This window comes from Podarcis cretensis (assembly GCF_951804945.1).
Source record: "Podarcis cretensis genome assembly, chromosome: 2".
Lineage (NCBI taxonomy): Eukaryota > Metazoa > Chordata > Lepidosauria > Squamata > Lacertidae > Podarcis > Podarcis cretensis.
In genome coordinates this window covers 26,763,964-26,790,778 of record NC_137171.1, presented here as the reverse complement: position 1 = coordinate 26,790,778, position 26,815 = coordinate 26,763,964, and the positions used below count along the sequence as shown (strand labels likewise).

The following is a 26,815-nucleotide window of genomic DNA, read 5'->3' as shown; positions in this document are numbered from 1 at the left end:
GAATTGTGGGAAATACAGTTTGGTAAGAGTGCTAAGGATTGTAGGAGATGGGTAAACTACAATTCCCAGGATTCTTTGGGAAGTAGCAATGCACTTTGAAATTTGATATAGATGTATATTGTGTACACAGCCATAGCCAGTGCAGCTAGAGACTCACACAAATATGGCTCCATAGCTATGTAACCTAATATCTCATCTTCTCCTTTGCCTACCATTGGATTCTCCTGGTGGGCAGAATGCCAATGAAGATGGCACATGAATAGTTTCCACTCTGCCCTACCCAGACTCGTCATGCTTCTTTTCCACCATATTAGGGCTACATCATAGATTTCTATGCTACTGTGATGCTTTGAATGTCATAGAATTGTAGAATCAATGGAAAGTTGGAATGGACCCCAAAGGTCATCCAGTTCCCTACAGGAATCTTTTGCCCAATGTGAGACTCAAACTCACAACCCTGAGATTAAGAGTCTCATGCTCTACCAACTGAGCCCAAAAGGCAATTCATTTGGCCCAGTGAAAGGAATTGCCTTGCACAGTATTTCTTGCTCCATGGGATCAGTGTCCTTACTAAGACTATCTTGTATTGAGTGATGTTTCACTGAAAGAGCCTAAATATTTGTGCTTATTTGCTAGTGTGGAAGCTGATAAAACTGAGTCATTAGAGTAAAGGCAGCAACTGACTGCACTCTCAGAAGGTTAATTATAGAAGTGTAACCACGCTGTTAGCGAAAACAACAAACAGTCTTGAGGCATTGTAAAAAAAGCCAACAGAATCTTCTAAGGTTCCACAACGCTCATTGCTTTTTGTCTTGTTCTCTCCGTTCCCCCCCCCCCCTTTAAGTCTTTCATTCTCAGGCATCGGTCCAGTTCAAGTTAGCTGCATTTGAGTCTCATGGAAATCGGTAGAATGAGTATAGTTGCAATTAAATTTAGAATAACCTGATTTAAATATGTCTAACTTCCAGACTGTGGTGTTATTTCTTTGCAATACTTCAATTTTAAGATTGCCATGCCATTTTCTTTTAAGCAAAACAAAGGGATGTTGATATATTTAGATATTTAATCAAATGACAGCAAACAAACCAGTGGAAATTGTACAGTGTTGCTTGGGAATTCTAAGAAACCAAAACAGTTCAGTGCAGTTTTGAAATAGCAGTTATCAATTTGATCTTTTTACATAGCTTTGTATGTATTGTGGTCAGTGCTTTTTATCTGGGGGGACGCAGGGGTACACATACCTCTAAACATTTTGTGAATCTAAGTTTGGTCTCATTGAGGGGCAGTATTTCAATATGAGTAGGAAAACGAGAGTACCCCTAAACATTTTTTTTTAGAAAAAAAGCACTGATTGTGGTATTTTATGCATTGTGATTTACAGTTATTTTTTTATAGATCATAATTTAGTAATTATTTATTGTGATTGTTAAAAGTAAATTTCTGTTTAATTATTATTTGCTGACATTTTGAGAGTTAATTTTATTGCTTACTATTATATTCTGGAAGATTGTTGACTATTTATTTGCTACAAGTCATTCCATTTTAAAGTTATGTTTTATTACGATTTTTTGTATTGGATCAGATTATAAGGTGTGCGTTCTTTGTTGTATATTTTGTTGCTGTAAACTGCCTTGTGCATGGTAATGTAGAAAGGCAATATACAAATGAAAAGTGAAATGAAAATCAGTGGCGTTTTGACAGGTTCTGTCTGCCATCTTGATTCAAAATGGTGTGCAATAGTATCCATACATGGGCAAAAACCTGTTCCTTCATATCAGGAAGCACCATGCAAATCTGTTCACAGTACAGTGGTACCTCGGGTTAAGTACTTAATTCATTCCGGAGGTCTGTTCTTAACCTGAAACTGTTCTTAACCTGAGATACCACTTTAGCTAATGGGGCCTCCCGCTGCTGCTGCACCGCCGCCGCATGATTTATGTTCTCATTCTGAAGCAAAGTTCTTAACCCGAGGTACTATTTCTGGATTAGGAGTCTGTAACCTGAAGCATCTGTAGCCTGAAGCGTCTGTAACCTTCGTTTTCCTAAACCTACAAGTTCAGCTCAACAAGTCATATCCTTATACATGATATATAAAGTATAAAAATGGGGTGGGGAGCCTTTTTCAGCTCAAGGGCTGTGTGGCCAAATCCTAAAGTGGGTGAGAATGAATTATGCAAGGTGTCCATCTATAAGCCAAGCCACCTGCTAGGTTACTACATTACCATGTTCTTTCTCTGTTTCAGAGGGCTTGGCTGTTGGCGTTGGATTTGGTGCTGTTGGAAAGTCAGCATCTGCAACCTTTGAAAGTGCCAGGTAAGTTCACTATGCATAGGTGACATCTTCTTTGTGGTGTTTTGAAGAGCTTGGAGCGATGCTTCCTCAAATTCCTTGGGGAAGAAAATGCAAGAGGCAGTAGTGTTTTTCCAGCTGCTCTCCAAGAAACACTGACCCCACCCCCACCCCCAACATCACTCTGCAAGTTGCAACGGACAGCTTTCAAGTTGTGGCCCACCTCAAGTCCTCTTGGGGAATCAGTAACTGCTTAAGGAACAAGAAACAGAAAATAGGAATAAATAGACAGGAGGGATGTAGAAAGTGTAGGCCCCTCTCCATAAGATTTTCCATAAGTAACAAGAGTACATTCAGTGTCTCTATTTTCAAATCGTAGAGTCTTTCTTACAGCTCAACTACAGTCCATTCGAGACATTTTTGTTGTAGTCAGTGTGGGGTTGTGAGGGTAAGAAAAGTGGGGGGAAAGAGAGAGGAGAAAATAGAGAAGGGGGTGAGGGAGACTGTAAACCAGGCATGTCCAATGTCTGTTTCAAGGCTTAATCCAGCCTCTGTGACCTCAACCCTAAAAAAAAGCTCAACAACTTCAGTCCTAAAAATAGCTCAACAACTTTGGGGTAAAATAATAAAAAAATCATAAAAAAGGTCAACAACTTCAATCCTAAAAAAGGGTCAACAACTTTGGTCGGCCCTTTGGTCGGCTCTCATGGCCCTTCACTTCATCAAATCTGGCCCTCTTTGAAAAAAGTTTGGACACCACTGCTGTAAACTTTCCTTCTTTGCAGAGTATATGGGTGGTGCTTTTTTGTCGCATGGATAGGTGTCTTATTTTTGCTGGCGGAGCAAGAGATCAAAGAGCCCAGAGCATGGTTGGTTGCAGTGTGTTTTGATTGTGTGAAAGGGAAGTGTCGCTGGGTTGTTCGCCATATTGATTTGTAGTCAGGGGATAGTTCATTGTCTTGTTAGCCTGTGTATGTGACAAAGGGGAGCCATGCAGGAGTGAAGGTGTCTTGCTGTGTTTGTTCCCATGGTTTCCCATACAGTTTCCCATACAGTGGTTTCCCATACAGTTTGGTACCAGGGGTCTATGGATCCTCCTGATAGGGACCTGTGCTTTTTGTTCATAAATGGTTTAGGTCAGTGTCTCCCAACCTTGGGTCTCCAGCTGTTTTCAAACTACAATTTCCACCATCTCTGACCACTGGTCTTGCTAGCTAGGGATGATGGGAATTGTAGTCCAAAAACAGTTGGAGGCCCAAGGCTGGGAAACTAGTTTAGGATTAGGATTGACCGGTGAGGTAGTCTAGTTTGCTGGTTATATACCAAATTGTTCAAGGTGATTTTAACATAAAGGGAATGCAAGGATACTCAAAAGAATATCTGCAAACAAGGTGAGCTGTGACAGTCAACAGGCAAATGTGATGCAGTGTAAACAAGTGCCAAATGCAAAAAAATAATAATCCTAATTTCACATAAGCACTAATATCATAACACTGTTATGTGATGCTATGAATATATGAATATTGTGTGCAGTTCTGTTGACATCACCTCAGAAAGGATGTTGCAGAGCAGGAAAAGGTAAGCCTTGAATATGATAGCCATGTTCAAATATATAAAAGGATGTCACATAGAGGAGGGAGAAAGGTTGTTTACTGCTGCTCCAGAGAAGCGGACACAGAGCAATGGTTCCAAACTACAAGAAAGAAGATTCCACCTAAACATTAGGAAGAACTTCCTGACAGTAAGAGCTGTTCGACAGTGGAATTTGCTGCCAAGGAGTGTGGTGGAGTCTCCTTCTTTGGAGGTCTTTAAGCAGAGGCTTGACAACCATATGTCAGGAGTGCTCTGATGGTGTTTCCTGCTTGGCAGGGGGTTGGACTCGATGGCCCTTGTGGTCTCTTCCAACTCTATGATTCTATGATTCTATGATTCTATGATTCTAAGCCCTTGTTATCCCAAGGAAGCAGAATTCTTATGGCTGTGAGTCTCTTGTCTGTGTCTGCTGGGTATAACAGTCTTTTGGTAATAAGCATATCTTGAAATGCACTTTCTTTCTCACACAATGCTGGGCTTTAAGCAGTCAATAAAAGGAAAACAACAGAGCATAGTCGTGTATGCCAGGTGTTGTCAAGGTAATATTGCTTCAGCCTTGCTTATGTCTAACCTTAAAAACGATCCACACTCTAATTTGCTTGTTGAAATGAGAGAATTCTCAGAAATCTGTACTGCTGGCATCTTAAGACCAATTGTCATACATGGAGGGGCTTTCACTATACTTTTTGGCCGGATTCTTTTTTTTAATGTTTTGTGCATAAAGGAACGTTACATGAAGTACTAAAAGCGCCACTTTTTAAAAATGTTGTTTTAAAGCATCCGTTGGAGGGAAAGTGGGTGAGAAAGGATTTTCTTCTAACAAAACTGATTTCCCCCCCTCCCCAGAATTCTTTGTTGTATCAAAAGAACTACAGTTGTTGAACATGGTGCATATAAATAAAGAGTTTGCCCAAACAATTCATGTTGAACATCATAGTTCCTGACATGGATATTTTTATTAGTTATGGGTTGACCTGTGTTCTAACTTCCAGTGTATTTTGTCCTCTGCAAAACTGACTACAGGGACAAGGTGTCTTGGAATTGGGTGTGACAGATGTTAGAGCTGTGTGATGCTGGCACAGGATGTTGTGTTGATTGATGAGATGAGCATGTGAGATGTTACAGTTTCAGATAACAGAGGTGGGGCCTCATAGAGGGCAGTACTGGTAGAGCTAGTGCCTGAGATTTGTTTGATTTCTTCTCACAGATAGATAGTGGCTTGTCAGCTGCAATTTTCATCATCCTTGTTCTTTTGCATGACTTCTCACAGTTTCTAAGTTATTAACGTGTGTGTGTGTGTGTGTGTGTGTGTGTGTGTGTGTGTTTGTGTGTGCATGCGCAGGCACTCAAAACTTACTCTTGCTAACCTGTTCCTTCAGCTCCAGAAATATGTTACCCCTTCCTACTGCTGTGTTTGTGACCATTTGTTCCTTGTTGGGTTGTTGTTGTTGTTTAGTCGTCTAGTCGTGTCTGACTCTTCGTGACCCCATGGACCAGAGCACGCCAGGCACTCCTGTCTTCCACTGCCTCCCGCAGTGTGGTCAAACTCATGCTGGTAGCTTCGAGAACACTATCCAACCATCTCGTCCTCTGTCGTCCCCTTCTCCTTGTGCCCTCCATCTTTCCCAACATCAGGGTCTTTTCCAGGGAGTCTTCTCATGAGGTGGCCAAAGTATTGGAGCCTCAGCTTCACGCTTCACGATCTATCCTTCCACCTTGTTGGGTTATTTGATTCCAATTACCTATTGAAAGCCTTTTGGTATGCAGTGTAATGCAGCATTTGGCAAGTGAATCTTGGCTAGGGAGCAGATATTTACGCGATGCTTGTAGGTAAGAAAAATATTGTTCTGAGTTAAAAATAAAAAGGTAGCATTGCATCTCTTGGGCCATATATACATTGAGTTGGAACTTCTAGGAGGACATCCTGGTTTCCTTGTCAGTGGCCCACAAGGGCACTCTAAAGGAGATTTGCTGTTACATTTTGAGAATCCAGGCTCTGTGTTACCACTTTTTTTATTATTGGTCTTCACAACTTTTTCTCTTTCTTTCTCTAACCATCTTTTGGAGCCATAGAGACAGGTTGTTTTCTCCTCAGGAGAACTTTTAAAACAGCAAACAAGGATCTCTCCAGCTTTCAATACTTACTTTAGGCAAGGTAGGCTTCAAAGGAGCCATTACATCGAAAGCCGTTCCACACTTTCGTTCCTGCTTCATTGCTCATTTTGCTGCCATCAAGGCTGTGAGATTGTTCTGGTGATACTTAGAATGAAAAATTAACATGACTTTTACTATCTGTTCTTAATTGGCATCTGTTATCCCGAGGCACAAACATTTCCTTCGCTGTTCATATCTGCTCATTAGGTTAATTTGTGAATGAGCAAGAGAGCAAAATGTGGGGACGTAATTTGTTCCTTGTTGATTAATTTGTTTCAGAAATGTAAATGCAGCCTCTTCTATCATCTGAAGTAGCTCATAAAAAGTCATAGCAACAAACCCACTAAATTTCCAATCCAACTGCAAGAGTTTCACAAAACAATGCATTACGAACAGCAGACTCACATTCAGCTCCTCAGTTTTGCTCATAAAGTGTCTCTATGTATGAATGAGCCTTACACTTTTTCTGGAAACTCATCAAAAAGGGACACAATCAGACTTCCTCTGGGAAGTCATACCAAAGCCTTGAGGACACTAAGTAAAAGCTCTCAAGTCAAACACTTAATCTCACATACTCAAACTTGCAAACATATTGAGAAAGAGATTTGGTCACTGGGCAATGAGAAATAGCTTTGGAATCTGCAGGTTTCTGGGGTGTTAGGAAACTTTTAGTTGTTTTTAGGGCTCTTGTGCCCTTAACAGCTACACAATGACCAAAAAACCAGCACCTGAAGGGAACTTTTTTCACACAATCTTCCCCTGCCAAGAACAGTTTTACCTACCAAGCAGAACTCCAGGAAGCGATTTGTGAATCCAGCTTCTGTTGCCAATCAAAACTGAGTGTCCCTGAACTCAGTCCAGGGGTAAGAGATCATGCATGTGCTAAAATTCAGTATTTCAGTGTGCCTTTTTTGGTGCAATTGTCCTGCTTCAGGTGACAGGCAGGCAGAACAGGGGACAGTACCAGAATCACAGTCTGACATCCTAACACAGGGGCAGCATGAGAAGCAAGGTCTAAAGCAGGCATAGGCAAACTCCAGCCCTCCAGTTGTTTGGGACTACAATTCCCATGGTGAGAGTTGTAGTCCCAAACATCTGGAGGGCCGGAGTTTGCCTATGCCTGGTCTAAAGGCAGTCCAAACCTAGGGGGCTTCAGTGACTGGGCAGGAGTGCACAGATCAGGAATTTGCTGCCAAGAGGTTTTTCCAACTCTCTGTGCCTGGAACATACTTGATATACTTCCTTATGAGTATCATCTTAAAAAGTAGAGACATCACCTTGCCGACAAAGGTCCGTATAGTTAAAGCTATGGTTTTCCCAGTAGTGATGTATGGAAACGAGAGCTGGATCACTGGCTGCTGGTTCGGAGAGCTCCAGGTCACCCTCCGAAGATGAATTGATGCTTTTGAATTATGGTGCTGGAGGAGACTCTTGAGAGTCCCATGGACTGCGAGAAGATCAAACCTATCAATTCTGAAGGGAATCAGCCCTGAGTCCTCAATGGAAGGACAGATCCTGAAGCTGAGGCTCCAATACTTTGGCCACCTCATGAGAAGAGAAGACTCCCTGGAAAAGACCCTGATGTTGGGAAAGAAGGAGAAGGGGACGACAGTTTGACCAAACTACGGGAGGCAGTGGAAGACAGTAGTGTCTGGCATGCTCTTGTCCATGGGGTCACGAAGAGTCGGACACGACTAAACGACTAAACAACAACAACAATCATATTTCTCCTGAGGAGTCATTGTTTCTCTGGTGAGCAGTTTGGTAGCCAACTGAAACTGCACCTAAAAGCAGGCATGGCCAAACTTGGCCCTCCAGCTGTTTTGGGACTACAGTTCCCATCATCCCTGACCACTTTTCCTGTTAGCTAGGGATGGTGGGAGTTGTAGTCCCAAAACAACTGGAGGGTCAAGTTTGGCCATGCCTGCCTTAAAGCATCTGTGCTTCCTAAGACTTGGAAACTATTCAGCATCCACCTCCAATTCCATGAAGGGGCTACCCATGTCTTGAGGTGGAGGTTGGTTTGCCATGTCCTCTGAGGGCCACAGATCCCCCAGATCTGCCTCATGGCTCCTCAACACTGGCTGCTGGTTCGGAGAGCTCCAGGTCACCCTCCGAAGATGATTCCTTCAGCAGGTGAAGACAGTGATAGAACTCTGGGGACCAGCATTTTTATATCCATCCGTTTTTCATGGAATGGCAGCCTCGAGACCAGTTTTGCAGGTCACTCAAATGAAACTCTGGTTAATTTTGCTGGAAGCCCACTTCCACATGCTCTGCTTCTCAGTCTTCTAGTGCTCAATATTTTAGTGCCAATGATTTGCTGTGAAAGAGTCCTGTTCGGAGAGGAGGAGGGCTGAAGAGGGTTAATGTACCATTTCTTTCCTAGTACAAGCTCCACAGAGCTGCCTCCCCAAGGATTGAAACCTCCAAAGCAGATGCCTCTGATGCTTAAAAAATAAATAAAAATAAACCTGCCCCTTGACTTTGAGAACTAGAGTATGTGCAACTTCCCAACCCAGTCTGAGTGCTCCACTGAGTCAGAATAGCAAGGCAAGTGATGTGCCCAGTGGTTTCCTCCCCCCCCCCCGGGTGTGTGTGCAAGACTATGCAGTATCAGCACAATTCCCCCCTCCATTCCCCCCCCCCCAAAATGTGGCATTTGCTGCAACAACTTCATGGTGAGTACCAGAACTCTTTTTCCTTATAAAATAAAAACATTGGATTTGCCCGTGATCCTTCAATAGATGGGAGGATAAAGTAGAGCTTGGAAACAGGAGACAAGCAGCCTGCCAACTTGGAGTCAAATGTCTTTCTGGGTTAGCATATAGGGAAATGTCGTATGCCTTAAAGATGTATTGATTTATTACAATTCTCAGCATACTGCAGTGCAGGAAAGGAAGGCAAGAGGATTCACCATTTCTCCATACACCCCTATGAAAAATCACTCCCAGCTACTTAGAGTCTTGCCCACTGTGGGGCTGTTGTTATACCTTTATTGGATAAGATAGAACAAGATAGGATGGAAGCAGCCGTCCAGTTTAAAGGGCAAGTGAAGTCACTAGCCAAATATCCAATTCATTGGGGATTTTTAAGCAGAGGTTGGATAACCATCTGTCATGGATGCCTTCATTGAGATTTCTGCATTGCAAGGAGTTGGAATAAATGACCCATTGGGGCTTCTTCCAACTCTACAATTCAACTAATCATTTGTGTGTTTGTGTGCGTGCATGCCTGCACACACAAACTGAAAGCCAGTGTTGGACCTGGAAGTTGTTGTTTAGTCGTGTCCGACTCTTCGTGACCCCATGGACCAGAGCACGCCAGGCACTCCTGTCTTCCACTGCCTCCCGCAGTTTGGTCAGACTCATGTTTGTAGCTTCGAGAACACTGTCCAACCATCTCGTCCTCTGTCGTCCCTTTCTCCTTCTTTCCCAACATCAGGGTCTTTTCCAGGGAGTCTTCTCTTCTCATGAGGTGGCCAAAGTATTGGAGCCTCAGCTTCACGATCTGTCCTTCCAGTGAACACTCAGGGCTGATTTCCTTCAGAATGGATATGTTTGATCTCCTTGCAGTCCATGGGAGTCTCAAGAGTCTCCTCCAGCACCATAGTTCAAAAGCATCAATTCTTCGGCGATCAGCCTTCTTTATGGTCCAGCTCTCACTTCCATACATCACTACTGGGAAGACCATGGCTTTAACTATACAAACTTTTGTTGGTAAGGTGATGTCTCTACTTTTTAAGATGCTGTCTAGGTTTGCCATCGCCTTTCTCCCAAGGAGCAGGCGTCTTTTAATTTCGTGACTGTTGTCACCATCTGCAGTGATCATGGAGCCCAAGAAGGTAAAATCTCTCACTGCCTCCATTTCTTCCCCTTCTATTTGCCAGGAGGTGATGGGACCAATGGCCACGATCTTCGTTTTTTTTATGTTGAGCTTCAAACCATATTTTGCGCTCTTCTCTTTCACCCTCATTAAAAGGTTCTTTAATTCCTCCTCACTTTCTGCCATCAATGTTGTGTCATCTGCATATCTGAGGTTGTTGATATTTCTTCCGGCAATCTGAATTCCGGCTTGGAATTCATCCAGCCCAGCCTTTCGCATGATGAATTCTGCATATAAGTTAAATAAGCAGGGGGACAATATACAGCCTTGCCGTACTCCTTTCCCAATTTTGAACCAATCAGTTGTTCCGTATCCAGTTCTAACTGTAGCTTCTTGTCCCACATAGAGATTTCTCAGGAGACAGATGAGGTGATCGGGCACTCCCATTTCTTTAAGAACTTGCCATAGTTTGCTGCGGTCAACACAGTCAAAGGCTTTTGCATAGTCAATAAAGCAGAAGTAGATGTCGTTCTGGAACTCTCTAGCTTTCTCCATAATCCAGCGCATGTTTGCAATTTGGTCTCTGGTTCCTCTGCCTCTTCTAAATCCAGCTTGCACTTCTGGGAGTTCTCGGTCCACATACTGCTTAAGCCTGCCTTGTAGAATTTTGAGCATAACCTTGGTAGCGTGTGAAATGAGTGCAATTCTGCGGTAGTTGGAGCATTCTTTGGCACTGCCCTTCTTTGGGAATGGGATGTAGACTGATCTTCTCCAATCCTCTGGCCACTGCTGAGTTTTCCAAACTTGCTGGCATATTGAGTGTAGCACCTTGACAGCATCATCATTTAAAATTTTAAATAGTTCAGCTGGAATATCATCACTTCCACTGGCCTTGTTATTAGCAATGCTTTCTAAGGCCCATTTGACTTCACTCTCCAGGATGTCTGGCTCAAGGTCAGCAACCACACTACCTGGGGTATACGAGACATCCATTTCTTTCTGGTATAGTTCCTCTGTGTATTCTTGCCATCTCTTCTTGATGTCTTCAGCTTCTGTTAGGTCCTTTCCACTTTTGTCTTTTATTATGGAAATCTTTGTACGAAATGTTCCTTTCATATCTCCAATTTTCTTGAACAGATCTCTGGTTTTCCCCATTCTATTGTTTTCCTCTAGATTAGCCTGGAAGACAAGAGTTCAAATTCCCACTTTACCATTACACTCTCTGGGCTAGTCACTGCCTCTTAGCCTAACCTACCTTACTGGGCTATTCTGGGGATTAAATGAGGAGGAGGAGAGCCATACTGTATATGCTCCTGGGGGGGGGGGGATATCAGTGTCAGGAGCTCGTCTTACTCTCGAGTAGGACCCTGGCAGAGACATGCCCAACATGCCCAACTGGCATGTTCCCACCCTCCTGGTCAATTGTTCGGAAGCTTCAAAAGCTTTCTTCTGCCCGAACATCACAGCAACCGATGCCAACCAACATCGGCACACTTATGGATTCGCAGAGTCTTCACAGCTTGCATAACAGACCTCAGCAACTCAGCATTTTGGCTAATCTACTTTATTTACATATAAACACAAACGGAGCACTGCAACATGGCTCCCTCTCTCTCTAGCATCAGACAGCAAAGAGAAAGAACAAAGGACAATAGTCCCACTTCACAGAACACAGTAACACAAACCTCCTGTCTCCGTCACTTCCCACTCTGTGGAGTCAAAACATATGCCGTCATGTGATAGACAACAATCCCATGACTGCAATCATGGAGCAGGAATTCTAACAATTAATGCAGTGCATCGCATGAATGTGCAGCATTTATTTGCAACCTTTCTTCACGGACGTCACAGCTAAAAGCCTGCCACTATAACAATTTATTAACAGATCTTATCAGTTCCTTGCCTAACATTAGTGGAAGCATCAAGGATTAGCCTTAATTTCAGAGAGGATGCTAGTTGAGGTTTTGTCACTTGGGGGTTGGCTTAAATAGATTGGGGGGGGGGGAGTGGGGGGATGCTGTCAGACTTTTCTGCTAAGCCCCCAGTATGATAATGACCTCAAGCAGCTCTGTGATTCATGGCTGGCTTCATGAGCCCAGTCAAGAACAGGTCCAACTGATGGCAAGCATTGAAGTACATTATCTGTAGGGCTGGTATTTGTTCATTTTAAAGCCAAATTGGGTAGGTGGAATAAAATACATATCAATCTTCTTCTTTTTCTCTTCTTCAGCTGCATTTGCATTTGAATACAAGAAAAGCACTCACCCCTCCACCGCGTAAGCTGCGCTTAAACTTTTCCCCCTCCTAGTGTGATACTTTATCTTAATCTAACATTCATTGGTTCTGAAATGAGTTGAGATAGGGAGAATGGAAGAACCTGGTCTTCTAATAAAAACAATTTGAGGGGAGCTTTGTTAATAAATACGTAGCCTGGAAAGCTGACTTTTGCTTTAATAGCTCCTGGGGTCTGGTTTCTGGAAGCATTTTTCAAAAGAGGAGCCTGTAAGGTGCATTTATGGCATTGATCCGAAAAGCAGAAAAAAATGGGTTTCTCTGGGACAGCAGCATATAATGCTGGAAATGGAGGGAGAGCCCTATTTGATTGTCCGTGCAAAGTGCTGAACAGTCTGCAGGATATTCATACCTTGTTATCAACCTTTTTTGTATTAATATTTTTTATTAAAAAGGGTTTCAGTTGTAAAGAAATAAAGTAATGCAAAGAAAAAGAGAAAAAGAAAAGAGAAAGGCACAAAAAAGTGTAAGGTAAAGGTAAAGGGACCCCTGATTATTAGGTCCAGTCGTGGCCGACTCTGGAGTTGCGGCACTCATCTCGCTTTATTGGCTGAGGGAGCCGGCGTTTGTCCGCAGACAACTTCCGGGTCATGTGGCCAGCATGACTAAGCCACTTCTGGCAAACCAGAGCAGCACACGGAAACGCCGTTTACCTTCCCACCGGAGCAGTACCTACCGTATTTATCTACGTGCACTTTGACGTGCTTTCAAACTGCTAGGTGGGCAGGAACTGGGACTGAACAACAGGAGCTCATCCCGTCGTGGGGATTCGAACTGCCAACCTTCTGGTCGGCAAGTCCTAGGCTCTGTGGTTTAACCCACAGCACCACCCGCATCCGAAGAAACAATATATGAATATGTACAATATATAAAAAATACCCTAAAGCAGGCATAGGCAAGCTCCAGGTGTTTGGGGACTCCAATTCCCATCATCCCTAACCACTGGTCCTGCTAGCTAGGGATCATGGGAGTTGTAGGCCAAAAACATCTGGAGGGCCACACAGCTTCCCCATAAGTGCTTTGGGAACATCAGGGCTGGAAGACATTGCTGTTCTGGTCAGCATTCACTCCCCTTTCCTTTGCAGGTTCTGCTGTCCCTGCCCTTTTCTGCTAGTCAGCTTCCTTATGCAGTGAGATCAAGGAAGGAGTAGACCCCAGCATTCATTCATTCATTCATTCATTCATTCATTGCATGGCATCAGAACAAGAGAAAAGGCTGGGGGAAAACAGCAGCGTTCTTTAACGTTTCAAAAATGCAAATTGGTCATTGCACAAAAGAGTGAATGGCAAGTCTTCAGCATATTCCTCTTCTCACCCCCTAGTTTCTCAGGGCAAGTCCAGTTCTCTTGTCCATTTCATTTCATTATCATTGTGTCCCTCGCTGTCCCAGTGTGAATCTTTACATCTTTTCTATATGTATACACCTCCTCTGCCTAAAATTGCAGGCTCATGTGGATAGCACAGTTGGTTAGTGTGTGGTGTTGATAATGCCAAGGTTGCAGGTTCGATCCCCGTATGGGACAGCTGCATATTCCTGCATTGCATACGATTATATGATCTTGATGTTGCTTGTCTTGAAGGGGCAAGGCACTGTGGATGTTGGAAACTGGGAACAGACGTCTACACAACTTCCCTTCCCCAGGCCCAGAATCATGCACAATCAGAATTCTGGGATTCAGGCTTGCTTGTGACACATGAGAGTCTATGTGCAAAGGCTTCTCCACAGTAACAAAAAGAGGCGAGGGCCCATAGCCCCTTCTGCATGCTTTGCCTCTTCATGCGATCAACACATGAAGGGAACTTAACAGAGTTATGCTGGATACGTGAAATCGTACCCATATGCACCTCAGCAGATCTGAGTGTTGGCTGGAGGGTAGTGGGAATGAACTTGACATCAGAATTAACAACCGTTAGAATGAGAGAAAGGGAGAAACCATCTTGGCTGTGAGTCTTGGAAGACTTGCACCCTTTCTTGGAGGCCATTTTCTACATGGTCTGACTGACTCCAGCTACAATAGCTGAGGCTGCTGAACAGGCTTTTGGGCTGGGGTGTTGCTTGAGGTTTTTTATTTTTGTGGGTGGGTGTTATGGCTTTCTTTGTATCTTGTATTTTGTATCTTGCTGCAATTTATGTGGAAATTGTTCTGTTTAGAGGTGTATTTTTTATTTTTTATTTATTGTTTGTGTCTGCCTTTGTTACGTTGCAGTTACACATTTTTTCATGTTGGGCATGGTTTGAACTGTGGAAAGGCAGCATACAAATAAAATTATGTATGTATATATGTATGGCTCAGTCAGTCCTGGAAATGTTTGTACCTGCATGTGGTTATAACAAAAGTCAAGCATTCACATTTAAGTGCATTTTTTACTTGTTTGTGGGAGGTGATATGGGCTGCATCATGTTACCTTCTAGTAGCAAATAGCATGCCCAACTGCCTATATGTACTCTTGCTTTAGATGTAGAGGAGAGGTAAAACCAAGGGAGTTAAGTATTCCTGTCACCTCACCTAGGAAGTATCCTTTGAAGTCTAGAAATGGTGGAGCTGCCCCCTTGTGGTTTACTTTAAGGAAACAGTAATGAGATTTCATTCTATCTAGTTTTGTTCCTGCTCTGTTTTAGCAAGATTGCCACTTGCTGCTTGGTCGTGTGGTCAAGCAGGAGGAAGTGCAAAACTCTCCAGGTTCATTTTTCCATACAGGCATGAAGGACACCTGTCTTACTATTATTTCCTTCAAATTCTGAAAAGGCTGCTAGACAAGAAGCTGCAGCTTTGCCTAGGCAGTAGGGAAATGCCGACCAGTTTAAATTGTTAAGAGAGGAGGAGAGTGGGGCAGGAGGGAGAGAAGCACTAAATATTAGGAGTGGGGAAACTGAATCAGAGAGTTATCTGGGCTCACACTTTTGACACATGCACTCTCTTTCGTTCTTGCTCAGAGAATTGACAGGATTCACAAGGTCAGAACTCCTAGATCTCATGTCCCAGTGGTCAGATGTGGCTTTAGAATCTTATAATTTCTCTTTCTGTTTTCAAATGCTGCATTTCCTTTATGTTATAGTCTTGGTAGATCAAGAAGTGGTATTCCACTAACTTCACCAAGGGGCATTGTGGGGCAGGGAGGTTCAGAGACTCCTTTGCCTCCAATTTAAAGTTGTTTTGTTTTGTTTTGCTCTGCTTTGCTTTGTTTTCAGGGTGGCTGAGACCCCAACCACTCATCATCTTAATTTGTCCAGAGGCACCCATACATGGAAATCAGTGCATACAAGTTTCTGTCACGAGCCTGTGTTCCAAATCCTTTAAGTACCTCACAGTGCCCTGGACTCTGACCTCACCACTTTATTTGTAGTGGTTGCTCGGATGTAATTCCTTTACCACCTGGGTAGCTTGCATCTGAAGGCACTTCCTGTGCAGGAAAGGAAATCGAAAGGGATGAACATCCCAGCAGCTGTTATTGTGGGCAACTGAAAGCAGAAAACAGCACTGCAGCCTCTGATCTTTTATGCCTCCATGTGAAAGCAGGGCAGCACTTTATATTTGTCACTCAAGGGTAGTTGGCAGCACGATGAGGCAAAAATATCTGAAAGCATCTTATGCATAATGGAACTTTTTGCTGCCTAGGAAACGCTTTGTGAGTAATGCTGCCTGCTTGCCACCTCAGGTTTCATTGTTGTGATTTGTATATAACATTGATCCATCTGAATAAATAAACACCAATAAATAATCACTGGCTTCTGGCTGGGATCATCTGGGCATCTGGGGCAGTCAAGATATTTAATTCCCAGAGGTTTAGGTGTGTTAGTCTTTTGCAGAAGAAAGAAACAGCAAAGAGCCTTGTGGCCCCTTAAATACTAACTTTTTTTGGGGGGGATACCCTTTGAAGACCTTGAAGAGCAGTTCCTTGCTCACAGTTTTGCCTTATCCAATTGTTGAAGAACATGAATCCGTTCTGTAAACTGTGAGGTTGCCTTCGAAACTGGAAGACTTCAAATGTATTGCTTGAAACCCAAAGTGTACAAATAGTGTATTCGTACTCGTCTTCTTATTTACAGAGATCTTGAATGAACCAGCTGCAAAAACTATGCAGAGGTAAAATGCGCTTCTTGAATACTAAAAGCTGAGATCTTCATAGAGTAGCAATTTGGTGAGTGTCTGTACATTTCCTATCCTGCTCTGGAGTCACACATTCTAATTTCCGGTCAGCCCTTGTCTCATTCATTTGCTTTGAGCAAAACTCTGTTCTGTCATTCTTACCTATCCAGGGCACTGCTAGTTGTTTGAGGTTCTTTGTCCTCCTGTTCCCCACTCTGCTGCTGGGCTCCAAGAGTGGTTTCGCACCTCTTAGTTTTTGCCAGATGTTTCTGATGGGTACAGTGAGGGAGCTTCTTGCTAGCTCACCTGCCTTTGGTTTTTTTTTTCCATTGCAGAAGAAGAAAGCTGCTTGTGGCTTGTGTTGGCATTTGCATTTCTGCAGCTGGTTCCATTAGCACAAGGCAGTTCTAGGCTGCAGTCTAGGCACCTTGGAGCAGCTTCGTGAGCAGTGCTGTAAAGGATTCTGGTCCACTAGCTATTTAATTTTGCAGTTCAATGTCCACAACCAATTGGAGAAGGGCAGATTCAGCTAGTGAAAGACAGCTGCTGATCCTGAGAGACCGAGCTGCCTAGGAGTAGTAACAAAAGCAAGCTGTTAACTAATAGGAACCCAGGAAGAACCCAACTGGATCAAACCAAAGACCTATCTAGACTAGCATTCTGTTCTAACATGGACCAACCCCTACAGTGAGCCCAGAGACAAGACATGAGCCCGATTACTTTCTTCCACCTATGTTTCCGAGTGGCTGATGTTCAGCAGCTGGCATTCAGTCTTCCTCTGATCCTGGATGTAATATTCAGGATCCCAAAGAACACTACTGCCAGAGTTCTCAGCTCACCTGTAGTATTTTCAGTGTGTTCTTTTAAGACTCGCTCATAAAAAGGTTACAAGGACCAACTCTGTTTGAGATTGTGTTTTAGAACTTGTGGGAGTTTGGTCCTGGTTTGAGTGTTGTTTCTCTATAAAGGTTTTGGTGTTTGACACTTTTATCCGCAGTTGGGCAACACCTTTACTGGAACAATAAAAAAGGAGTAGCAAGCTTTAGATCTTCATCTGGCAAGAGGTTACACAAAGCAGCGAGTGAGAGGGGAGAAAGTATAAAAATTAGTCCTACCTTTTAGCCACTAGGTCAGTTTGTAGACTCAGTTCTGAGATGGAAATTAGAGGCTGAAAAGTTACAGAAACCTCTATTTTGGCAGTTCCTTTTTAAGTGTTTTCTTGTCCTTGCTCTTTGTGTCAGATCTTGCCTGATGACGATTGTTGAAGTAGCAAGCTTTTCACATTTTAGGGACATGGGGGTTTGTCGCAAGAAATGTATTGCTGAATTGTGGATTTTGCGGGGTCCCCCTTCCCACTCCTTTATGGACCAAAAAGGCTGCTTTTGATTCTTTGATGTTTCTTTGCTGCCACCAAGTGTTCACATTTTTCCACTGCGTTATTTCTGTGTTGAATTTCTCCTTCGCTGTCCCCAGACTAGCTTGATCATTCCTTGTCCTGCTAAGAGGATCACATGCCATTTCATTAGATATTTTTATTCAAAGCTGCTTTTCTTATGCTCGCAAATGGGGTTTTGATTTTTTCTCTTACTTCTTAGTTTCCTATTATAAAGGAAGACGAACAAATAACATTAGGGATAGGAAGTGCTGTCAAAGTCTCTCTAGAAATAATCCAGAGTACAGTGGTACCTCGGGTTATAGACACTTCAGGTTACAGACTCTGCTAACCCAGAAATAGTACCTTAGGTTAAGAACTTTGCTTCAGGATGAGAACAGAAATCGTGTGATGGTGGCGTGGCGGCAGTGGGAGGCTCTGTTAGCTAAAGTGGTACCTCAGGTTAAGAACAGTTTCAGGTTAAGAACGGACCTCCAGAACGAATTAAGTTCTTAACCCGAGGTATCACTGTAATTGAACTGATCTGTTAGACCCCCGCTGTATATCAGGAAATTTGATCCGGATTCTGAGTAGCAAACCAACATTAGAAAAGAAATTCAGTCAATGACAAGCATCAGGCCAGAACGAATGAGTGATTAGCAGGCAGTTCTTGCTGCCACAAAATCCCCTAGTGCATTACAGTGTTGAATTGTACAAAGCTGTATGAAACTGAAAAGCAGTGCTCATGTTCTCATTGTCCTTGAGGGGCTGCTCATAGGAACTGGAAGGAATGGTTGTGCGGCGCTCGAGTAGCCCAAAAGATCTGGTCCTCTCTTCTCTTGGCCGCTCTTCAGACTCTGGCATTCGGCTTCACGTGCGAAGTCGGGCGTGTGCAATCACAAATGAAGGAAAGAAACTGCACTTGCGCCGAGCGGCTGCCCCTGAATGGCCCAATTGAGCACTTTTAACCTGTGGAATGCAGGCAGAGTTCTCTCTCCAGATGTGAACAGAGGAATGAGTCGGCCACTGGCTGCCTTCCAGAAAGGAAGGTAAAGAGAAGGACAAGCCATGTCTGTAAATGAGCTGATTTAACGTTCTCGAAATGCCTCTGCCTCGTGGGACTGATTAAAAGGAACCATATGATGGCAGAGCGCTTTACATCAAACCCCAGCTTGAATTCCTGAATTCTACAACAGCCCACACGGAGGAAGTGGAAGGGATGCTTTGATAGGGAGCCCCCCCCCCTCCCTCCTCATACACACACCTTACCCCGCAGATTGGCAGTAAAAACTCAAGAAGTACAATCAGCACTGGATCGAGCAAGAGAGCTGTATAGTGCTTGGGTAGAGCTGTAAAACACAGGTGCAGAAGAAGCGGACTTCCCTACAGAGAAAACGGCTTTGTTGGCGGGGAAAGGGAGCCTCATGGAAAGCAAAAAAGCTCAAGGCACGAACACATTTTAACTGTTTCCCCAGGTTTCTTAAATTTCTTAAGGCGCCTTTGTTGTAAAAAAGGGTGAGGGGCTCAGCAGACTAAAATGCACAAAAGTTTAAAATAAAAAGAATGCAACAGCAATAGCCGTGATATGCTAAAACCATACTACCCTCTGCCCAAGAAGGCATCTTCAGAAATTAGCATGATGCCAGCCTTCTGAAATTTGCCAGTTGCATCCTATGGTATGTCTGAGAGTCTAGGAACATCTTAAACTGGTGTCAAAAGGACTGTGATGTTGGCCTCACTGGGAGGAGATGTGGGTACGGTGCGGGAGTGGTAAGGCATGTCATTTTAGGGAGTTAATTTTTGAAAATTTCTTCAGTCTTAAGAATATGTTGTTGGGTGTGAGGAATTCAAATCTGCTATTTTTGTGACTGGGCAACATTTAGCTTGGTAAGTATTCATTTGATGAAGAAGCACATAAACTGCTTTCGGAACACCAGGAAGTTTTAATTTTGCCTTCTGAAAATGTCAAGTAATGCTGTAACAACAACAACAATAAAAACAACAACTGCAAGAACTTGGCAATCATTTTTAATGAATTTTGTGCAATCTTACACACAATTTTACTTACTAAGCACAACTCAATGATTTTAATTTAACCAAAATATTTTTTGAATCCCCAAGTCATGTTACAACTTTTTAGCACCCCTCATTTTTGGAATTTGAAAGTTGAAAAATTCAGTGTGCCCCAAATGGGGTGGTGGTGGTGTACAAGTGAAATGGCCTTTTCCCTTGTCCCCACCTTTTGAGCCAGGGGAAGTATTTGAAGGAGAGACTAAGATGTTGAACTTAGGTATGTGCCAGCAGAAGCATTCTGTCAAGTGTTTTCCAGCCATGCAAGGCTTTGTACATTTAAACTAACACTTTGAATTGGAGTGGGAAATGTATGGGAAGCCTGTGCAGTCAGGCCAGAGTGGCTGCTATATGGTTAGACCTTCTGGATTTCCATCATCAGTGTGGCTGTTGCGTTCTGCACTAGCTGAGACCATCTTTAAAGGCAAACTCGTGTACAGTGTCCCACTATCACAAATGGCTTCTCCAATGCTGGCTTCACCCAAGGAACAGCTGTTCAACTTGTTTATTTACATATAAAAAAAGTATTTCTGTACTGCTATTTCATGAAAAAAAAAATCAAAGCTGATTACAACAATAATACATAAAATCATGCAATTAAAAAAAAACATACAAAAAGTTAAAATCAGACATCAATTAACTGTTGTGAAAAGATGAAATCTTAATTGCCTGCATGGGCCTGGCAGAATAGAAGAGTCTTCAGCAGGTGGTCAAAAGTTGAAACAGAAGGTACCTGCAAAGATCTTTGCAAAGTAGACTGGATTGTATACCAGTGGAGCATCTCCACCTGTATCATTCAGCCCAGACACTGAGGTCCAGCTCCGAGGGCCGTCTGGTGGTTCCCTCACCACGAGAAGTGAGGTTACAGGCAACCAGGCAGAGGGCCTTCTCAGTAGTGGCACCCGCCCTGTGGAACGCCCTCCTACCGGATGTCAGGGGGATTAATAACTATCTGACTTTTAGAAGACACCTGAAGACAGTTCAGTTCAGGAAAGTTTTTAATTTTTAATGTTTTATTGTGTTTTTAATATTCTGTTGGAAGCCACTCAGAGTGGCTGGGGGCAACCCAGTCAGATGGGCAGCATATAGATAATAAGTTCAAAAGCATGCTAGTACAAGTAGATAAATAGATACCACTGCAGCAGGAAGGTAAACAGTGTTTCCATGCCCTTGGTTTCCGTCACGATGTTCTGTTGCACCAGAAGCTGTTTAGTCATGCTGGCCACATGACCTGGAAAGCTGTCTGCAGACAAATGCCGGCTCCCTCGGCCTGAAAGTGAGATGAGCACCACACCCCATAATCGCCTTTGACTGGGCTTAACCATGCAGGGGTCCCTTACCTTTGTTAATGTTGTTGTTGTTGTTGTTGTTGTTGTTGTTGTTGGGTCCCTTACCTTTGTTAATGTTGTTGTTGTTGTTGTTGTATATAGGTCCTAAGTACTTATGAGGGCTCATAAAAACATGGAGGACACTTTTTGGACAAGTGTTCTCTCCACTTCAAGGCAGTTTTTCAGTCACCCTCTTTGATTGGAACAGGGGTCAGGCATGTTACATGGAATACGTTCTTTGGTGGAACATGCATTTCTTTCGACAAGTTTTTGGAAGAGAACCAAAACCATAGCAAAATGTTGGAGTGGAGCCACAAAGGTAGAGAAGGTTACTGGGAAGAAGTTGGATGCTAACGGTTTTGATGATGGATAGCCTGCTAAAAACCAATATCCAGCTCTTAGGTTTGGATTCTGCTTGCATACTTCCAGGGTCTCTTGCACTTCATCATAAAATACCAGGTCCTGACCATTATCAGGGATCAGACAGGTGATGGACTCATCAGTTAGCATACCTTCTGCAATGCTTTGAATAGAAACAGAAGACTTCACACAACTTTACTGTTGTCACGGTTTTGAAAGGTTTTATTAAAGCTGCTGTTTCCTCTTTTTTGGCGAGGGGTCATATGTGGGTAAGTGAAAGCAAAGCTTTAATTTCCTGAAAACAAAGTTTTGTGCTGTGGTTCCAGCACCAGCACCACAAACGTAAACTTGTGTTATAATAATATAGGTATGTATTTCTCTCATTAACAAAGCTTAGTCACAGTGCAGCAGAAAAAAGCACTCTGTCGTTATTTAAACGGGCCTTTCAAACTACTGTATCTAGCAAAAAACTGAGTCCATTCCTAACCCAAACCCCCCTGGCAGTTGTGTGGCTATTAAACTGCATTAAGAAAGAACTCTTTGTCATAGTGCAGGACTAAATCCAGTCACAAGTGACCCCTTTTGCCAGAAAGCACGTGTGCGCACACACACACAGACAATTTCCATCACAGCAGCATTCTTGTGCTCGTGGTAAAAGGCAGGACTTTTAAAGAATAAAATAATATGAATTCTGTGGAACAGATTGTTCTTGGTTTAATTCCAACCTGACCCAAGGGCCCTCACTTAGCCATATAGACTGGGCATTAACCCAGCCACCCTACCCTTTCCTCCCTTTCCTTGTTTTATGACTTCATGCCTTCCTATTCTCTTGGCAGTCTTGGGTTTTACTTTCCCTTTTTAACATTTCCTCACAGCTGAAGAAAGATGGTTTACCAATCCAAGTGCCATAATTTAACAAGCAGGTTGGAAAAGAACAGAAACGATGGATGTGCTGAACTTTGCCATTTTCTGTTTCCAGTCGATTTGCAAGCAAGATTTTTGACAGGGAGGGTGCGGGGGGGGGGAGGCTTATTGGGAAGAGCAGAGCTGTGATCCATGGGGTCACGAAGAGTCGGACACGACTAAACGACTAAATAACAACAACAACATTGGGAAGAGCTTAATATGCTTGGAACCTGCCTGATAATCACATGGGGGAAGAGGTGTGTGTGTTAGGAAGCCCCTAGATCAAATTACCTGTTCATCCTTGAGGGAACTTGTGCCTACTTCTTTAAGAAGAGGATACCACAGCAAAATCCCCAAGAAAGCCTCACTGGTATTTATGTATGTGACTACAGTGGCAAGGATTCTCTTCGCTCAGAAATGGAAGGAGGAGAGAAGACCGTCAAAGGAAGAATGTTTGGTGGAAATCTTGGAATACGCATTGATGGCAAAATTGATGGCACTGATAAAAGATACAAATTTAGAACCTTTTAAAGGAGACTGCAAACCATTTCTAGTGTATATAAAATATTAAGAAACATGCTAGGATGAAATTAGGTAAGGCAGAACTTTAAAATGCAATTGTGTGTAATTTGGGTTATAAACATCAATGTTGGGTGATTGGGAAGACACTAGTTTTGTTGGATTGGGATAGAATTGTTGAGTGACCATCTATAAGGAAAAAATAATAAAATAATAAAATAATATTATTTTTAAAAGAGAGAGAGGAGGAGGAGGAGGAGGATATCACAACTTGCTCCCCAAGGCTTCTGCATACACTTTGTTAGTAAGTGTTGTAAAACAGACAGGAAGGTCCAGTTACTTACTAAGGGCATAGAGAGTGCCCTTGGTAACCGGGCAGTAACTTTCATTGTTGACAAAATACATGAGCAATCTCAACGGTCATAAATTAGTCTCACTGGTTTCACCACAACATATTTTCACACTGTTTAGGGTGCATTAAAAGTAGTAAAACATGGAATCCATCTGGTGCAATGAAGCATTGGTTCAGGGGGGCTCGCCAGTTCAAAATGGGTGCCATGGCATGTGGCATAACACAGAATGGCAGCCTTGTGCCAAAGATGCAGAGATTGAGATGTGAGGGGAGGGCAGCTACATTTATTTGTTTGTTTTATTTCATAAAATTCATATACCGCAGAAGCAGCCTCAGAGTGGTTTGCATCAGCCACCACTGCACACACTGTTAGAAGCCACTTGTGGCTTTCTCCTTTGTTCAGAACAGATGGGAGAGTGGATCTGGCAGCCAATGAAATGCAGACATGTTTAAGAAGGTGTGTTCAACCTAGTAGAGGCCATGTCGGTGCAAATGGGAACTTGGCAAAAAGATCATTCCCTCTTGCATCATGAGTTTTGAAGGGATACTTTCTGAGGCATTCCACAGGCATCATAGGAGTGGCTGGCAAGCGTATTGGCACTAAATCTTCTAACCTAACATAGCACAGAATTGCGAGGGTAGAAAATTGAATCCTAGAATGCTCTGTATACAGTCATACCTCATGTTAGGTTTGCGTCATGTTAAATTTTTTCAGGTTGCGTGTCACGGCAACCCGGAAGTATCGGAAAGGGTTACTTCCAAGTTTCGCCACTCGCGCATGCGCAGTAGTGCTTAATCGCACTTCGCGCATGCGCACAAGCGCCAAATCACGCCGCACACATGTGCAGATACGGCGCTTCAGGTTGCGGGCTTTTCATGTTGTGAACAGGCCTCCGGAATGGATCCTGTTTGCAACCAGAGGTACCACTGTACTGGCAAAATGTTCAGAAACAGGGTCCTCCCCTGTTTAAGATCAGTATGTAAACATATGCATACCTATCACACAGGAGTTTCCCTTCAGATAACTGCAATGCATCCAATAGAACGGGATAATTTAACTTGATGCATTGATCAGAAGTTCAGTTCATTCCAACATTGTCTCACAATCACTTCATGCATGATCCATCTTAATACAAATCACAGTTTCTTTGAGATTTTGGAATTCTGGTATGTGCATGGCAAGCAATAAGAACTTCCCCATTCTTTGCAGTAGAGAGGGGCACTTTGTGTGAATCCCAACTATCGACATCTCTGACAATTCCATTCAAGAATGCCTTCCTTTCCCTTTGAGACTTTCCTCTGTTCTGGCTGTGTTGCTCTCTCTCTCCCCCCCCCCCTTAAAGTAAACCAAAATCATAGCAGACCATTATCCATATTTATCTTATCAGGATAATGCTGAGCAAGGCTCTCTTTGAACAAGAGATTTATAGTCCTTTGCAGCCATTATGGCCTGTTTTCTCCCCTCTCCCCTCCTCAGCAACGAGGTTTTAAAAATAAACCTTCAGAGGAGGAGAGGGAATTTGAATGAACGCATTGTTACTGTACACGATGCTATAATGGGGCCTTTTATAGCTACATCTGTTAGTAAATTGTCTAGGTCCAGGTCTTTAGAGGTTGCATAACTTTGGCCGGCCTAAGCATTTCTCCTGTTTTGCCACTGGCAGACAATCGTGCACATTCTTGGGGATGGAAGAATATTTTGTTTCATTTCCCTTCCCTCTCCCTTAGCTCTGCTTTATGTTGCTGCTTCAGTCTTCAGAATCCATAAATTTAGGAGAAAGCAAGGATTTTTAGAAGTAAATAGAGGTTATAGCTGAGGCTCCAATACTTTGGCCACCTCATGAGAAGAGAAGACCCCCTGGAAAAGACCCTGATGCTGGGAAAGATTGAGGGCACAAGGAGAAGGGGACGACAGAGGACGAGATGGTTGGACAGTGTTCTCGAAGCTACAAACATGAGTCTGACCTAACTAGACAGGAGTGCCTGGCGTGCTCTGGTCCATGGGGTCACGAAGAGTTGGACATGACTAAACGACTAAACAACAAAGAGGTTATAAGAGAATTTTTAATAAACCTTTTGACCCTTGGCCGACGAGGATATGTCAGCAGTGGAGCTAACCAGTCTCTTATTCCTGTAAAAGTTTGAATTATTACTCATCATTAAGGTTGCAAATCTGATGATTACTTACCATTTTAGAGGCTAGCACTCTTATCCTGCTTTAACAACAACAACATACAATTATTGATACCCCGCCCATCTGGCTGGGTTTCCTCAGCCACTCTGGGAGGCTTGCAACAGATTATTAAAATACAATAATCTATTAGACATTAAAAGCTTCCCTAAACAGGGCTGCCTTCAGATGTATTCTAAAAGTCTGGTAGTTGTTTTTCTTTTGACATCTGGTGGGAAGGCGTTCCACAGGGCGGGTGCCACTACCGAGAAGGCCCTCTGCCTGGTTCCCTGTAACTTGGCTTCTCGCAGCGAGGGAACCGCCAGAAGGCCCTTGGAACTGGACCTCAGTTTCCGGGCAGAACGATGGGGGTGGAGACGCTCCTTCAGGTATACTGTCATGGCTTCTCCCTAAAATTTCTGATTACTGTGTGTGGACACACAGTTTAAAAGACCACAATTAGCCAAATGCCTGAGATAAGATAAATGTTTTCGCCTGGCACCTAGAGATATGTAATGAAGCCTCCAGGTGACCCTTCTGGGAGAGATCATTCCGCAAGTGGGGAGCCACCACAGAAAAGGCCTGTTATTGTCCTCTGGACCTCTTGAGGAGGAGGCACACAAAAAAGGGCATCTTATTATGATTCCAGGGTCCGGGTTGGTTCATATGGGGAGTGGCAGTCCTTGCGGTATTGCGGTCTTGAGCCATTTAAGGCTTTCGAGGTCTGCTTTTGACAAGCAGAAGAATCGGCTGCTTTAATATGAATGTTGAGCCATGGACTGACCTTCTCCAGTAACTAAGAGAGTGGGTTTTAGCAATGTTCAAATTTGCATTGTTTGGGGGAACACACTAATACAGAAACTATAGTGGCTCTTTCGTCTGCTCCTTCCCTACTGCAATTGGTTGTTGACCTATTCTGTCCCCGTATAAACTGTCTTTTCCTGGCCCCTCTGTATGTGTGAAAAAACACAAAACACCTGCTTTGCACAGCTCACAGGTTTCTGTCCCCTATACATTTAGATCCTACTACCTGCTCCTCTCTCTCCGTGTGTGCCCAGACTGCCTTTTAAGAAAATGACCATCCGATTTGCAATGTTGTGGCAACAGCAGTAGCAGAAATACCACCAGGCTGCATAAAGGCTTGGTATCCAGTTGCTCCATAATGCACTCAACATAGCAAAATCCAATAGACATATTCAGGTGGAAAACTGCTGCATTAGAGATCACTGTCTTTGTCCCACAGGCATTTATGTTTCCCAGTGAACAGTGCCAAAACAAATGAGCTGGGTCAAATCTGGCAAATTTGTGTAGAAAGGAGTTGTAAATTCTTCTGTAAGGATGATTAATCATTCCTTAAAAGGGGGAGGGGGTATCCTGTCTGCTACATAATTTGGACTCTTTTTTAAAAAAGGCAGAATAGCAAGTTCAAGCTTTCCGAAAGCTTCCCTCAGATGTGTTGCCCAAAGATGTGTATAGGGTGCAGTAATATTTCTGAGC

The 26,815-nt window shown here is 43.3% G+C and overlaps 1 protein-coding gene across 4 annotated transcripts in view; it reads left to right on the top strand.

Annotated features, from left to right (window-relative positions):
• SLC39A11 (solute carrier family 39 member 11) overlaps positions 1-26,815 on the top strand; it is a 279,587-nt gene that overhangs the window by 228,594 nt on the left and 24,178 nt on the right. For all 4 annotated transcript variants that reach the window (XM_079965631.1, XM_079965629.1, XM_079965628.1 and 1 more), the window contains one exon: positions 2,244-2,313. In XM_079965631.1, the coding sequence (XP_079821757.1) occupies positions 2,244-2,313 (70 nt within the window). The remainder of the gene's footprint in view (positions 1-2,243; positions 2,314-26,815) is intronic.